Source organism: Calonectris borealis, chromosome Z, assembly GCF_964195595.1.
Source record: "Calonectris borealis chromosome Z, bCalBor7.hap1.2, whole genome shotgun sequence".
NCBI lineage: Eukaryota > Metazoa > Chordata > Aves > Procellariiformes > Procellariidae > Calonectris > Calonectris borealis.
In genome coordinates this window covers 40,797,257-40,811,298 of record NC_134352.1, presented here as the reverse complement: position 1 = coordinate 40,811,298, position 14,042 = coordinate 40,797,257, and the positions used below count along the sequence as shown (strand labels likewise).

General features: G+C 42.5%; 1 protein-coding gene across 13 annotated transcripts in view; it reads right to left on the bottom strand.

Moving 5' to 3' along the window:
• CDC14B (cell division cycle 14B) overlaps positions 1-13,116 on the bottom strand; it is a 45,679-nt gene extending 32,563 nt beyond the window's left edge. For 6 of the 13 annotated variants that reach the window (XR_012670886.1, XM_075136826.1, XM_075136829.1 and 3 more), the window contains exons 1-4: positions 12,822-13,112; positions 4,833-4,926; positions 3,827-3,902; positions 2,207-2,299 (exon numbers count right to left, since the gene is read on the bottom strand). Coding sequence is in view for 12 of the 13 variants with exons in the window: in XM_075136826.1 (XP_074992927.1) it covers positions 2,207-2,299; positions 3,827-3,902; positions 4,833-4,926; positions 12,822-12,978 (420 nt within the window). In the remaining variant the exon portion in view is untranslated. Of the gene's footprint in view, positions 1-2,206; positions 2,300-3,826; positions 3,903-4,832; positions 4,927-7,978; positions 8,428-12,821 lie in introns of those variants that run through there. The other 7 variants (XM_075136820.1, XM_075136823.1, XM_075136821.1 and 4 more) reach the window with 5 other exon arrangements.
• Positions 13,117-14,042: the final 926 nt, after the last annotated feature.

The following is a 14,042-nucleotide window of genomic DNA, read 5'->3' as shown; positions in this document are numbered from 1 at the left end:
GCTCTCCCCACAGAGAACAATCCAATTCTCCCTGCAGAAAGCAGAAACGTGGAACATGTTTGTTTGAACACTTCAGTAGTGAGTGCCATAATTAAGTCTGCCTCTTCATGAAAGATCATCAAAGGGCGCCAGGGAAAAAAAAGTAAGCCTCAGGGGCACAGTCTATCTTCTGTGATCTTCCTTCACTGGAATCCTTCCCACACCAACCTGGGAAGAAACTGTACCCTACTTTATAAAAAAGCAGGTCCAAACCCAAAGTCCGTTGCACTGGAAAGAAAATCAGCACCTAGCTAGAGCTACCTCACCATCTAGAACTTGCCATTATGCAAGACAGACACGCACCCATTCAGGGAGGGGACCGATACTCACACAGTGCTTCATTTTGCCTTGGGTCTTTAAGGGAAACTGCCGAAATCCTCGACCTGTACAATGCAATAACCTAAGCACAAGTCTCTGAACTCTGAAAATTATCCATGGTTTTGTCTAGCCTCTTTCTGCCATATGCCAGCTGTCTGCAACTAGCCCTCCCACATGCATTGGCTAGTCAGTCATGATCTCGTGTCATACTTCAGCTGGATCTGTGTTAGCATCCTTTCTGTACTCTGCAACTCCCACCTCCTTCACTGCAGTTCTCTGAAGCAAAAACTGCCTACTCCTCTGTCCAAGAGCCTCTGTATTTAATTATCGTGCTTTGGACTGTCATAATCCATACATATTAATCTTAGAGCTTTATTCAAGTCTGTCCAAACATTCCCTTTCAACTGCATGTTGTTATTGCAACATGGCAGGGCTACTGGATGATCGGAAATAAGATTTGTGTTAGGTTTTTTGTATACTTTTACATAGTCAACGACAGTATTTTCGTACTAGATTGTCTTGCCATTAGTTAATTCTCCATACCATGGATTCTGCTCAAAATGTCAGCTGCTGTGCTGCACAATACTACTACACATATTCAGAACAAAAGTTTAGGAAAAAACAAAACCCACTTCCTTTCAAATAATGGCTGATACCTGAAGCCAGTCCCCTCTCGCTTTCTGGGCCTCCACTATGATCAAGTCACTAGGAAGAAGTAGTTTTCCTAAAAGCTGCAGCTGTTTTGTCAACATAATGCCTTAACTGCGAACAAGTGTAGTAACTCATGTTGCCAGTTTCCATGTGGTTTAAGAATGCAAAGGTCTACAGCAACATTCCTAAGTGCCTGCGTTTCAAATACCAAGAGTGACACATTTTGAAATCTAGTTTGTAATAAGTACTGTAGAAAATAGGCAACGGAGAAACCCTGTGAAGCAGGAAATGGACCTCCTGCATGATACAGAGAGGCAGCAAGGAGACTGCCAGCATCACAGCAAGTACTATAGAGCCTTGCAGCTCATAAATAGGAATGACCTAAGGCTACATGAACTTTGACCCTCAAATCTGCAACATCAAAAAACGCAGAGGTTCTCACCTCATTTTATTACTCAGTAAACAAGAGAGATGGTTACAATCAAGGTGTGTTACAAGTCAAAGCAGAACATGAATACGGTACATCACATCTTTCATTCTGAAGCATTCAGCATTTTATTCCTTGACTACGCTTTTGTGTACCAAACACATGCAGTTGTGATGTAAAGCCAGTCATTCTCCCCTCTGCAGTCAGGGATCTGGCTCAGTACATTTCCAGCCACCTTCTACATTCCCAGGCTTTACACCAGCTTTATCAGCTATCACATGATCTCACTCCTTCTCCTAGGTTAACTGAAGAAATCCCCTTACATTAGAAAAGAAGCAGCTGGGGAAGAAAAGGTGTATTTAAACGTGCATGCAATGGGAAATGATATACTGTATTTTGTGCAAGATAATATTTCTCTATTTTAAAAACCAAAAAAAGAGAGTATGTGTGGGTGAGGGAAAGGAAAAACATCAAGAAGTAGTCATTTTTTCTAAATGAAAATATTCATAACGTTTTTTTTTCAGTGGTGCTCTTATTTCTTAGGAGCACTGATTGCAGTAGAGAGGGAAAAAACCAAACCCATACAACTCCATTCACATACCTGGTAGACTTTAAAAACTGTTTTAGTATGTGGTACCTTACTACAAAATACATTAGTAGGAAGATTATTCAAGAGAAAAGAATTGGTTTTATCTTGCTGTTTTAAAAACTGAGTATGAGAAAACGAATACATTTAGGAAGCTGATGTAATGTAAAAATTGAAATACTTACTGCGTAGGAGCCTATGAGGAATGCAGCATTTGCTTGTTTTTTCTGATCAAACCCAGTATAATGGATTATTTTCTTCCTTATCAATGAAAATGACTGTATCAAGAAATGAACAAGATTATGATTTTGCATTCTAGACTTTTCATGCCTTCTTTTATAAAATTAGAGGAACGCAAGGGTCTGTTCACCTACTTTCAGCCACCTGTATTCAGAGGACTAAGAATACTGTAGACTAGTCCCTCAAAAACTTTGGAGGACTCTATTGCATCCCTATCTAGATTGTTCCAGTATTTTTCCAGTATCCAGACTAAATCATTTTTGATACAAATTACAGTGATCTTTCTTTTTCTCCTTAAATGCATTTAGTATTTCTGACTTCAAGCCCCATGTAACAGATAGGCGTTTATGAGAATTAAATACAAAGTGGCATTCTCAAAAACATCACAGGCATACTGAAGTCACAATAGTTTTGAAAACAGAATTTAGACTTTTTTTATTCTTATAGAAAACCTGACTCTAGATAAATGAACTAATAGTTGTTTCTAAGGATCAGAACCACTGGAAAATATATGCTTAGATTAAAATATTTTGAAAGTATTTCTAGACTTCATGACAAATAACTTTTTAAAATTTCATCTCAGCTTGGCTTATAGTTTCTCCAATTATCTTAGAAACGGGGTGGAATGACACTGCCAATAGAAAGGACACTTACACCTGTGGTGGCAGCAAACACTATCCCCTAACTGGTCCTCGAAACAAATTTTGATGCACTTGAAACTGTATACTTCGATCACCTGCTAAGCTATCATAAAATGTCACTACTTAAATAGCAATGTGACTTGCTCAGGTACTATTCAACACACTCAAGACAAATAAACCCCAGATCACTAGCAGTAGGATGCTCTCAGCAATCCTAATACACATCTCCAATATCAAACCCAAGATATTCAAAGGGACTATAATACGGTGTTCCTTCAGAGCATCCTGTAAACAAAACTCAGAGAATCTTGTCTCCGGCAAACCTGTTCGTAGTGCCACGGGGACAAAGCAAGTCTGAATTATGCAAACTAATACCAGTGACAGACATCAAGGCATAAAAAAAAAATAAATCTCTGTTAAAATATAATGTTCTGCATACTTCCCAATTTTCACAGTTCAGTGGCAGTTTCAAGATCTAAGCAGTTTTGAAGAGGCAAACTGTGATTCACATTAATGCTAATAAGCTTTTTTATCTGCCTAACAGGTTTTATATTCCAACATCTGTTAGAGGTCAACTAACTTGAAGTCATTCATGTTAATTAACATAGGAACCCTCTGTTTTAAAGACACTATGCTCTATCAAGAGCCCAATCCCAAAAATTACTGAGCACCCCTCAGAGAAGATAATCTTTTAGGAGCTTAACATTAGTTACTGCCATTTAAGATCTTCTAGATCTTAAAAGTAAGTGGGTTTTCCCTCCTGATCCTCCTCCTCCCTAAATTCACCTTGATCAAATGTAGCGTTCATATTCAAAACTCAGCTGGATTAGAAACCCAGGAAAGCACTTGAACAAAAAAAACTTTTGGCGCATTTGTTTTTGTTCTTCAAAAAGCAAGAATATTGAATTAAAAAACAAGCATTACCTTTAATTTCTTATTTAGCTTGCAGCAGTATCTGTAGACCATTGCCAGATTGAGTGGTCCAAAGTCTGCATAGAAGCTGGTAGGAGAAAGGGAAAAAACTGACCATGACCTCTGTAAATGCCTTTTTTTAAAACCAGATGCACAACGCAAGGAGTAATAATATATATGTGATATACGTACATGGTTCTAAAAACAAGAATGCCTTCTTACGTACATACTATTTTGTTGGAGGAAACAGTTTTGTCATCTTTAAACAGGGACTAAAACTTTTTTCTTTGTTTTCCACACACTACCACTCAAAACCAAACTGGAATACTCAGGGTTTGAAAAATTCTCACTACTGTATCACTCTGTGACACCAGTTTAGAAACCCTATTTTAAGAGCAACCCAAAAGCTTACTTTAAAAGAAGGCAATTAATATTGCTGGAGAAAAGCAAACACAGAGAATAAAGATTGATTAGTACTTTTAAAAACAGTAAGCACGCCCTTGGTCAAAAATATTTAAAGAATTAGCAGCATTCCAGATCACATACAAAGGCATACACTGTTCACTACAGGGGAAATAACATATCCATTGTCGGCTCATAAAGGCTTGAAATGATTTTGCCAGTTTCTTCTCTTATTCTATGAAGTTTAGACATTCATTTAATGCTTGAGCAACCAAAGACATCCCCTTCAGCTCAGCAGTCCAGTGCACACTTCTGAATATATTTCATTGCATCATGTTCCTGGGTCTTCTAGACAAGAATGGGTACAATGAAAGCTTCTGCTTTGAAAAGATTTTTAAGAAATCCTGATGGGAAGCCAAGAAACCAGTCTAAGACGTATACATCATCATGGCAGATAAGTCTGAGAGGACCAACCTCGTTCTATAACGCGAATGTATGTTTCCCTCAGCTACATTTAAAAACAGAACGTCAATTAGACTGGTTCCTCATTGCTGTTGTTCTGAGTGATTTATTTCAGTGATTTGTAAAAAACAGGAAAAAATAAATCTGTACTTACTTCTCATACACCAGTTCATCATCTATGCAGAAATAATGGGTATTTGCAGCTCCACTCTTTGGTTTTTGGCAGAGAATTGCAAAATAAAGGCGATCTGAAATGCAAGAACAGTGAAAGCTTTTATAAACATCACCCTTTTCTGCTGAAAGTCTGAAGTATTACCTGTCAACAGAGCAACTTTAAATGGTTTAAAATGAACCAAATCTTCTTTTAAGTATTACCGAACTAGACATTATTATTTCTCCGGTGTTAAGCAACAAGGCACACAAAGATTGAGGCTTTCTGCTCAGCAGTGTTCCCGTAATCCGCAGCTCTTTAGTGCTCTTTCCCGAAGAGTAACAAAGTGTTCCCAGGAAATCCACCTGTTTGACGACTTTGCAATACAGCAGGAGCCCGACTTGCACCCACGCACACAGCAGAGAACCACCTCCTTTCAGCAACAGACCCCACCTGTTGCTCTCCAAATACCACACCCCCCACCCCCCCCAACTAAGCCACAAATCCCTCAGCACCTCACAGCCCCTGCATTAAACTAAACGGCGAAGCACGCTGGAACTGAAACACAGGCACTTCCCATCTTTCCATAGAACGATGATTTCGACAGTAGTGGCGTGCGATTAAAGCCTGCAGGCGACAGACGCCGGAGGGATGCGAGGGGGCGAGGCGGCAGCCCGCTGCTGCCCAAGGGAGCACCAGCGCAGCCGCCAGCTGGACATCCCCATCCTCGTCCCCATCCCCACCCCGGCTGCCCCTTCAACGCCTGCATCCATGCAGGCAGGAGGCACCTTGGTTTGCCCTGGTTTCCTCTGTTAAGCTGAGGGGAAAAAAACGCCAGCGGTATTCACATAGACATCAATTATTTTTACGGCCAGGGGAGCTGCAGCCCCAGTGAACTTTAAACACCGACTGTGCTGCTGTTGTAGATTGCTGCGCTTGCGGTAATTGGTCAATAAAAATTGAGGCCTTGCAGCACCACAGCAATACTTTTCTTCCTCCTGCTGAAAAAATACCACTATGAATCCATATATACATGGATTATAAATATGGATATATTAAATCCATACACATGGATTAAAATTCAAACCTAAAAGGAAAGATTTTATTTTTTGCAAACTAGTTGCCTGGAACAGATCTATTACTTAAATGTCAAAACAGATCACCTGCAGATAAACATATAATTTCAAAGCATAATTTCTGATAAAGAAAAACTGTATCTCCTTTTCCAGAGAGCAGGAAAAGAAAATCACTTTACGCTTCAAAACGAAATACACCATGACTAGCACTTAAAAATCATTACTTGTATCTTGAAAATACACGGTAAAGTATGCCATGAAAGGAGTCCCCACATCTATATTTCAACACTCAGATGCTCACTGCTCACCTATGTACAGCAGTATCTCAGGGGGTGGAGGCAGACAACACCGCCAAAAAGTGTACATTTGCTAATGAGTAGAACAGCAGCCTGATATGAATGGCTTGGCTTAAACATTTACAGGTCAGGTGCAACCAGTGGGATGTACAGTAACTCCTGAGCAAGTCAGGCACCTACTTCCTTACTCTCTCAGCAGAAGCAAGGCACAAAACTTGCTTATTTGATTTCTAATAGTCCCATCTTGTAGGCACAGCAGCTGCAGTACTAGCTGGGAAGTGCATTACCTGCTTAGGAACTTCTGTACCTCCCAGCATTTACCAAAGCATCTCCTGAAAACAAACCAAAGGGTAAAATCTAGAGTAATGCTGTGCCTTTTTAAGAAGTGATTGAACTGCCCCTCAAAGGGAAATACGTGTGGAGAAGCTAGTGCACCGATACCCCAACTGGATGCAAAATATGCTATGGGGAAAACTGCTTCACAGGAAGGCAGTCCTGGGAAAGTGTTTAGGCCAACACTTCGGGGGTGGAGGGACCCCAGCTCCCCACAACTCCTCTGCATCTGTCCCCACCACTGTGTTATTCCCTGTGCTGTGTCAAGGTGGATTTGTGTGAATCAGAAACTGTAACAGGTATCCTAGCACAGTATTAAAAAAAAAAAAGGCAAAAAAAGCGGGGGAAAAAAAAAAGCTGCTTTGTTGGTTTACTTTCCTCTGCCCTGAAAATGACAGCTAACACGTGGGGGGGGGGAGGACTGAGGGCAAAGAGGAAGCAGAAAGGAGAACTGAGAGGATATGATATCTAGGGATTGTGTTTAAACTGGCATTGCTAGATTAAACACATGTCACACTACAGCCCCAAGCTATAATTTCACACCACTTCTAATCTGATTTAATAGCTAGCTGCCACCAGGTTCCTTACTAGGAAAAGTTTTCTTCTGAGTTAGTCCACTGAACCAGCCCACTGGGGGTTAACAGTGGGAATACACAGCCAGAATTTTTCCGTCGGTGGCATCTGTCCTTTAGATCCAGTCTAATAATTGACTTTGAGCTCTCTGTGTACACAAACCACATCCGCATCAAAGTCTGGGCAGAATGGCTGTAGTACTCAAACTGACATGCTACCTTCTTGCACACCAGCTTCTTCACATAAACTTTACATCACTTTTGAAAATATAAAAGCACTACACAAAGAGTAATCCAAAATCCTCAAACACAAAAGGAGGATCAAAATGAAAAGAAATATATTTGCCCAGGTCAAAGACCTAAAATAATTCAGCATTTTGCTCCTAAACAGGATTTGGAGAAAAGAATCACTTGCTTCCTCAGCGCTCCTACTTCTACTGAAAATCATCTGCAGCTTTTGCAAAAATGTCCCACAAAAAGAATTCCTATCCTGAGTGAACAGTGTGTACATGGCCTTTTGAATTGCTGTTGGCATTCAATTCTGCACTGGTATCTCTGTATCGTGTTAATTGTTGCTATTCTTAAAACACCTGAAAGAAACTTGAGTTTAATGAATTTACAGAACTACTTCACAATAAGAGCAGCATGCGTCAAATGCCATATCCTGACAAGCTGTCCGTTCCTGTGCACCACTAACAAATGCTCCCTGTTATGTAAATAGCAGGCTCCATCTTTTTAGCATGTTTCCTACAGGGAGATTTTAGCAATGAGCTACACAGAGAAGTCCTTTCCCGTAAGTATATTTACCTTTCTACTGGCTTACCAGTCCGATATCAGACAAATGCTGGATTACTCACCAAGTCTGTTTTTACCTGTTCTTTTGCAAACACATTCCCAGTTCTGTTTAGCCAAGGATTAGTGTGTTGATTTTTTAATAGGAGTAACACATGCTGAGAAAGGAGAATTCCTTCATTAAGGATCTGATTGCAGGATGAAGGCTCCTACATAAAATACACCAGAGCAGTGATGAATTGACAGTGATGATGACTAGGACTCCACAAAGGTTTGGACTGCAGGAGCAAGGCTTCCATTTTATTATTTTTATGCTTCCTTTGCTAAATTTAGCTTTTTAGTATTTCACTTACACGTAGTGTGCTTGAGCACTTGCAGATTCTTGCAAATTTCTGATAAAAGGTCATCCTAAAACTATCAAACTAGGGCAGACCTTTCTAATTGTCTCTCAGAAGAGTGAGAGAGTACGGCTCACTGCCTTACAGGCTGCATCTGCACTGCAATTAGGAGATATGACTGCAGTACCTCAGATATACTTCAATTACACTTAATTTTGTTAGCCTCATATAACAAAACAGTTAAAATACAGAACCATGGATGTCACTATATGCAATTAATTTGAGTAAGCATCCAAGGTACAACAAAATGAGCCTGCATACCCCCAACCGAGGACTATGTTACCACAGCTTTGCTACTGCTGGTACGTGAACTAGTGAGATTAAAGCTAGCACAAGTGTGTCTACACAAGCTATAATAATCACGAATCTGATTGCAGTGTGCATACAGGAGGAAAAGCATTTTGCTTGTTTTTCAGATCTACAGTATTCTGTGGAAATAGACGTGCAGAAAACTGAGAGCTACCACTTCAAAATCATGTTAATATGAATATAGAGATGACAAAATAATCTCCTTCCCTTTACTCTTAATAAGCCTGATGCTTCTCGGGATCTGCTGCACAGGCCTCGGAGAAAGAAATTTCAGTAATTCAAGAGACCACAAAATACCAAACGGGCACTCGCTGCAGTACAAATCTGCATATGATCAGCGAAGATTTTTTCATAAAAAGAGAAATTCTACAGTTCTATTGTTAAACAGAAGCCTTCGATGAGAAATTCAGAGGAGAGTGACAGTACAACAAACAACAGCATTAGTCTGTTTTGAATTACCAGGAATGTAACCAGAGAGTTATTTACTATTGTAAGAGGAGTGTATTTCTAAATTCAGAGTTGGTACACGGTATTTTGTTGTGTTTGTTTTAAAAGACTGCAAAATATCATGAAGACACATGAGAAAACATAAAAGACAAATTCTGTTGCAATGTCAAGACGAAAAGCAAAATTGCACGAGATTTTCTTTTTAGTCATTCTATGCTTGAAAAGATTCACTCACTCATCACTATGATATTTCAAATTTAAGTGATGATAGAGTTGGCAATCAGAACAACAGGCTGGCCTCTGAAAAAGAAAATGAAAGCATGCTAAAAAGCTAAAGAAACTTTTTATTTAACAGAAAACCATGAAAAAAATTATTTTCAGGACTATGTCACGACTGATCAACACCACCGTGTAACTTTTCTCAAACAGGCTGCTTGCACTCTGCTGCTCCTGTCCAATACACAAGACTACTTTACATATGTTCATGCACTTTCAGTGCTGGGTTAGATACTAAAAGCCTTAAACTCGTATTTAAAACCTTAACTTTGAGAAAGACTCAGAAGTAAGTGAGGTCATGTTGATAAAAGAGTAAACACAACTTTAGTACTGACATAGTTGTATAATGAAAACTAATTGAAAGTGTTGATAGTCAAAATGTTGGAAAACTTAATGATACTCGGTAGAAGTGTCCTTAGCATTCCAAAAAAAACAGTTTTCTACATAAGACACAAAATTTATAGAGAGAAGCCAGCAATACTGGAAAAACAAAAGACAACTCAATGGTTTGCAAAAAACCCACTGATCAATGAACATATTAAACGGAATGGTATTTCATAAAAACTCCAAGTGACAGTGTAAGTAAAACGATTCTCAATAAAGAAAAAAAAAGGCATATACAGTATAGCTTAGAGAATCCTTTAAGACGTTAGTTCCTCACTGTAAACAAACTGGATATACATGTAGCAGGAGGACAAACAAATGTCCAGAAATGCCCCACGGTGTTGTATCACTTAAAATTTAATTCCATGTATAGTTATTGTAGTTACTTCTTTTTAGAATTAACTACTGAAAAGAATTGAGAGAGAAACACACACCTTTTGCCTGAGGTTTGTAATTCCACATCTTCTTTAAATCGTTACTTATAAAATCAAAGCAATGACAAAGAAAAGCAGACAAGGAAAGGAAATCAACAGCTTTCAAGCATCTCACACAGAACTGTTACATTTTCTTTAGATCATATAAATTACTTCTTTCAGAGATCAGAAGGATATGGGAATATGCTTCTAATAAACAGAAGAAATGCATTCAGTTCCAGCAAATTGAATTCATACCAGCAAGCCTCACGCATTAGCTGACAAAGAGAAAATGGTAAGGCTTATCATGCAGCTTAACAGACCAAAAAAACCACAATTTTTTACAAGAATAGCTTTCCTGAACTAGTCTTAATAGTAAATAGTAATAGTAAATAGTAAATAGTAAACAAAAATATTTAGATGATTCTGATTAAAAATTATTCTGACATATGGCTGATGAATACAACTCATTAGGAAATAAAGAAATGCAATAATTACTGTATTTTGAGTATAAAATCCATGCAAATTATGAATTTACATTCCATAAATCTTTACAGCTATTTGGGTTTGTTTTCTGCCTCTGTTTTTTAGCAGAAATGAAAATGAAGGTAGCCTGCAACGTTCTTAATGAGTTTGGCATTGTTTCTGTAAGCAGATAAGCTAACACAGATCTCAGCCTTTAGAGTCTAAAATATTTACCAGTATGTCCATTTGCAAGAATAAGGCCTTATGCTTTAATCCATCTCCAGCCCAGAACTATTAATTCATTTCTCAGAGCTGCACTATGAGAAGGCAGAACTGACAGTTCAAAACTTGAAATAACTTTTAAAACAGCTGAATAAAAAGGTAAGCCTGTGGGCTTATTCTTCTAAGGTTTCTCTTTTAAAAAATACGTATAACATACTAGCGTAATAAAAATTAGACTGTAATTGTGCCATTATTAGAAACTTGTAAACAGCAGCCACTGTGCACAGTAAGAAAAGAAGATCAAGACAAAATGAAATAGTATTAAATATAATAATCTACTGCATTTTAATCAAGTTTGTTATACTGTGTACTGCTGCGTACGGTGAAATCCCACTGAAAAAACACAAGCCAAAACCCAGGTGCTCCACTGTATTACATAAACTAGTAACATTTCTTCGGAGAAGAAAATACAGTAATTTAAGGGGCCTGTTTATGCCAGCCGTGCATTATCAGATCCAAACAACGGCTGCGTGGGAATGGTTAGACAGACCTGTTTGCTGGAGATCTGTGCTGGAGAGGGCTGTACGGTATTCTAGGTAGTGAAATTACTTTGGTATCAAAAAGTCATCACCTGCCAAATGAGGGGTTTCTCCATTTAACCTTAAAATGGCAGCATCATAATTTCCTATATAAATGCTTGCAGTTATAGAAAAATACACGTACAGAGTTATTGTAGCATTAGAGTTCTGCATATAAGTATACCATTGTTTCTCTGTGTAGATTAGGCCTAAAAAGCTGTACTGTAGGCTGGACTATTTAGGATTTTATTCCCTGACAGTATTAGAGCTTTTTAAAAAGAGGAATCTGGTATGCTTTGGGAGTTTACATCCTCCCTACATTGCTATACCCAATTTTCAAAACAAAACCTTATGGTTTTCTAAACATACTGTTATCTAGCAGACACACTAGCTAATTTAAGGAAGTTTCTTGGCACAGGTAAGACTGGTGCCTTTTGTCCATGTTTGCTCTTTGTATTTTTGCTTGCTCTGTCTACAGACAATTTCCCATGTTCTTCACAGAGAAGTGGTAAGTGAGGTTTATTTCTTGTTTTTTAGGAGAAGTAAATACTACCATTCCCAGATTCTGACATAGGACATAAAAAGTAAATTTTTTTTTTTTTTGCTTTTAGGCAAACTAAACTCAAGCATGTCTTTTAGCTGGGGAACTCAAACCTAAATCCAGAATTATTTCGGCTGTGATCCAATACGCTTCTCCACAGAGGCAGGCTCCTGTGCCAAAACAAAGCTCGGCTCAAATCATAGGGCCGCGAAAGGGACGGAGGGCACTGAGCAAACCTGCCTGCAGAAGCCGTTGGCACTCGAGTGCCAAGAAGAGGTGCGCCGCTTGTCCATTCTCTTACCCATTAGCCAGCAAGCACAACGATAGGAGAAAGAAATATATCCCGGATATAGAGAGAAATGTTACTTTTTTACCCCCCACAGAAACATGTTTTACCGGTTCAAATATATTTCCCCTTTACTCTCTTACAAGCAGAAAGGGACAGCACAAGGCAATTTTTCGGTACAGCCAGAGTTATGAAAAACCCACGGTATTTATTCTTCTGGAAGAACGGCTGGACTCGCGATGCATCGTCAAGGAACGCTTGGCTGTGTGAAACGCCAGAGCGACGCAAGAACCGACCCCTGGCACGGATAGCAGAGGCGCCGCCGCCGGCCGAGCACCCCGGGGTCCCGCCGGGGACAGCGGCGACCCGCCGCCGGGGGGAAGTTTTCCTTCCCCGCCGCCGCGCCTCCCACCCGGGGGCCGGCGCGGACGCCCACCGCCGGGGGGGCGGGACGGGACGGGACGGGACGGGACGGACACCTCCCGCGCCCCAGCGGCCCCCGCCCCGTCCCGCCGGCGGCAGCCCGGCCCCGACTTGCGCCTCAACTCTCCCGCCGCGCCGCCAGCCCGCCCGCCCCCGCCCCCCCCCGGCACGCCCCCCTCACCGGCGATCCTCAGGCAGGTCTCCGGCCCGGCGAGGGGCGGCTGCCGCCGCTCCGCCTCGCCCGCCGCCGCCCGCGACGCCGCGCCCCGAGTTCTCTTCAGAGCCGGCGGCGCCGGGGCTGCGCGGCGCCGGGCCTCGGCCCAGCTCTTCCGCTTCATGGCGGAGGCGGCCGCGCCGCTACGGTGGGTGCGAGGCGGCCCGCCTCATCCCCGCCGCGCCGCTCCCCGCGGGGCTCGGGCCGCCGGAGGGGAGGGACCCCGCGACGACGACGGCGGCGGCGGCGGCTGACGCGTCTCCCCGGACGCCGCCCCCTCCCACCGCCCCATGCACCTACGGCCCCCCCGCCCCGAGCCGGCGGCAGCTCCCGGCCACCTCCCGGCACCCCCGCACCCCCCCCGCCGCCTGTGATTGGGTCAGCGCGGTGTGGCGTCACCAGCGCGGAGCGGTGGGGACGGTGATGTCATAGTGGCCGCTGTAACAGGTGGGCCGGGGGAGCGCGGCTCGGCGCGGCCCGCCCACCGCCGCCGCTTCGGGGCTGCTGTCGGCCGGCGGGGCCCGGGGCGCCTCGCCCCTGCTTCGCCCGCCGCGGTGCGGGCTGCTGACGTGGCGCCGGACTTCTCCCAGCGGTGGAGGGGTGGTGGCAGCGTGACCGAGACGCGGCTCTTGGGGGTGCGAGCGCCCCGGCTGCGGGGTGGGTCCGCGCCCAGGGACGGGCCGGCAGCGGCAGCGCCTGCGGTGGCGTGCAGCCGCCGCCTTCGGAACCGAGCGTGTCGTGAGGCGTCGCCGTCTTCAGGTGCCTCTGGCGACACGTGCCAAGAGAGGGTCCCAAGGGGTCGTGAGGTTGCGTAAGGCCCGCTGAAACCGGTCCAGTACGCCCAGTCGTCTTCTGGTCTGAATGTTATGTGGATTTATCTGGAAAGTTAAAATAGCTGGGTTTGAGTCTGCTGCTCAGATGCAGGGGTACTTAAACACACACCATTATTTTAAGTAGGTGTTGAAATAAATCAAGCTAGTAGTTAAAACAACTTCTGAAAACTGCTCCCTCCCCACCTCATCTAACTGGCTGTGACAAAAGCCCTTGCTGAAGTATTCCACCGTCTGCGGAGCATGAGGTCAGCGTTTATCTCCCGGCGGTTTCCACCTTTCACTGTGTAACTTTTTTAAAATACTTTTTCTGAATAACACCAGAGATCTAAAACGCTGCTGACACTTCAAAAGCCCT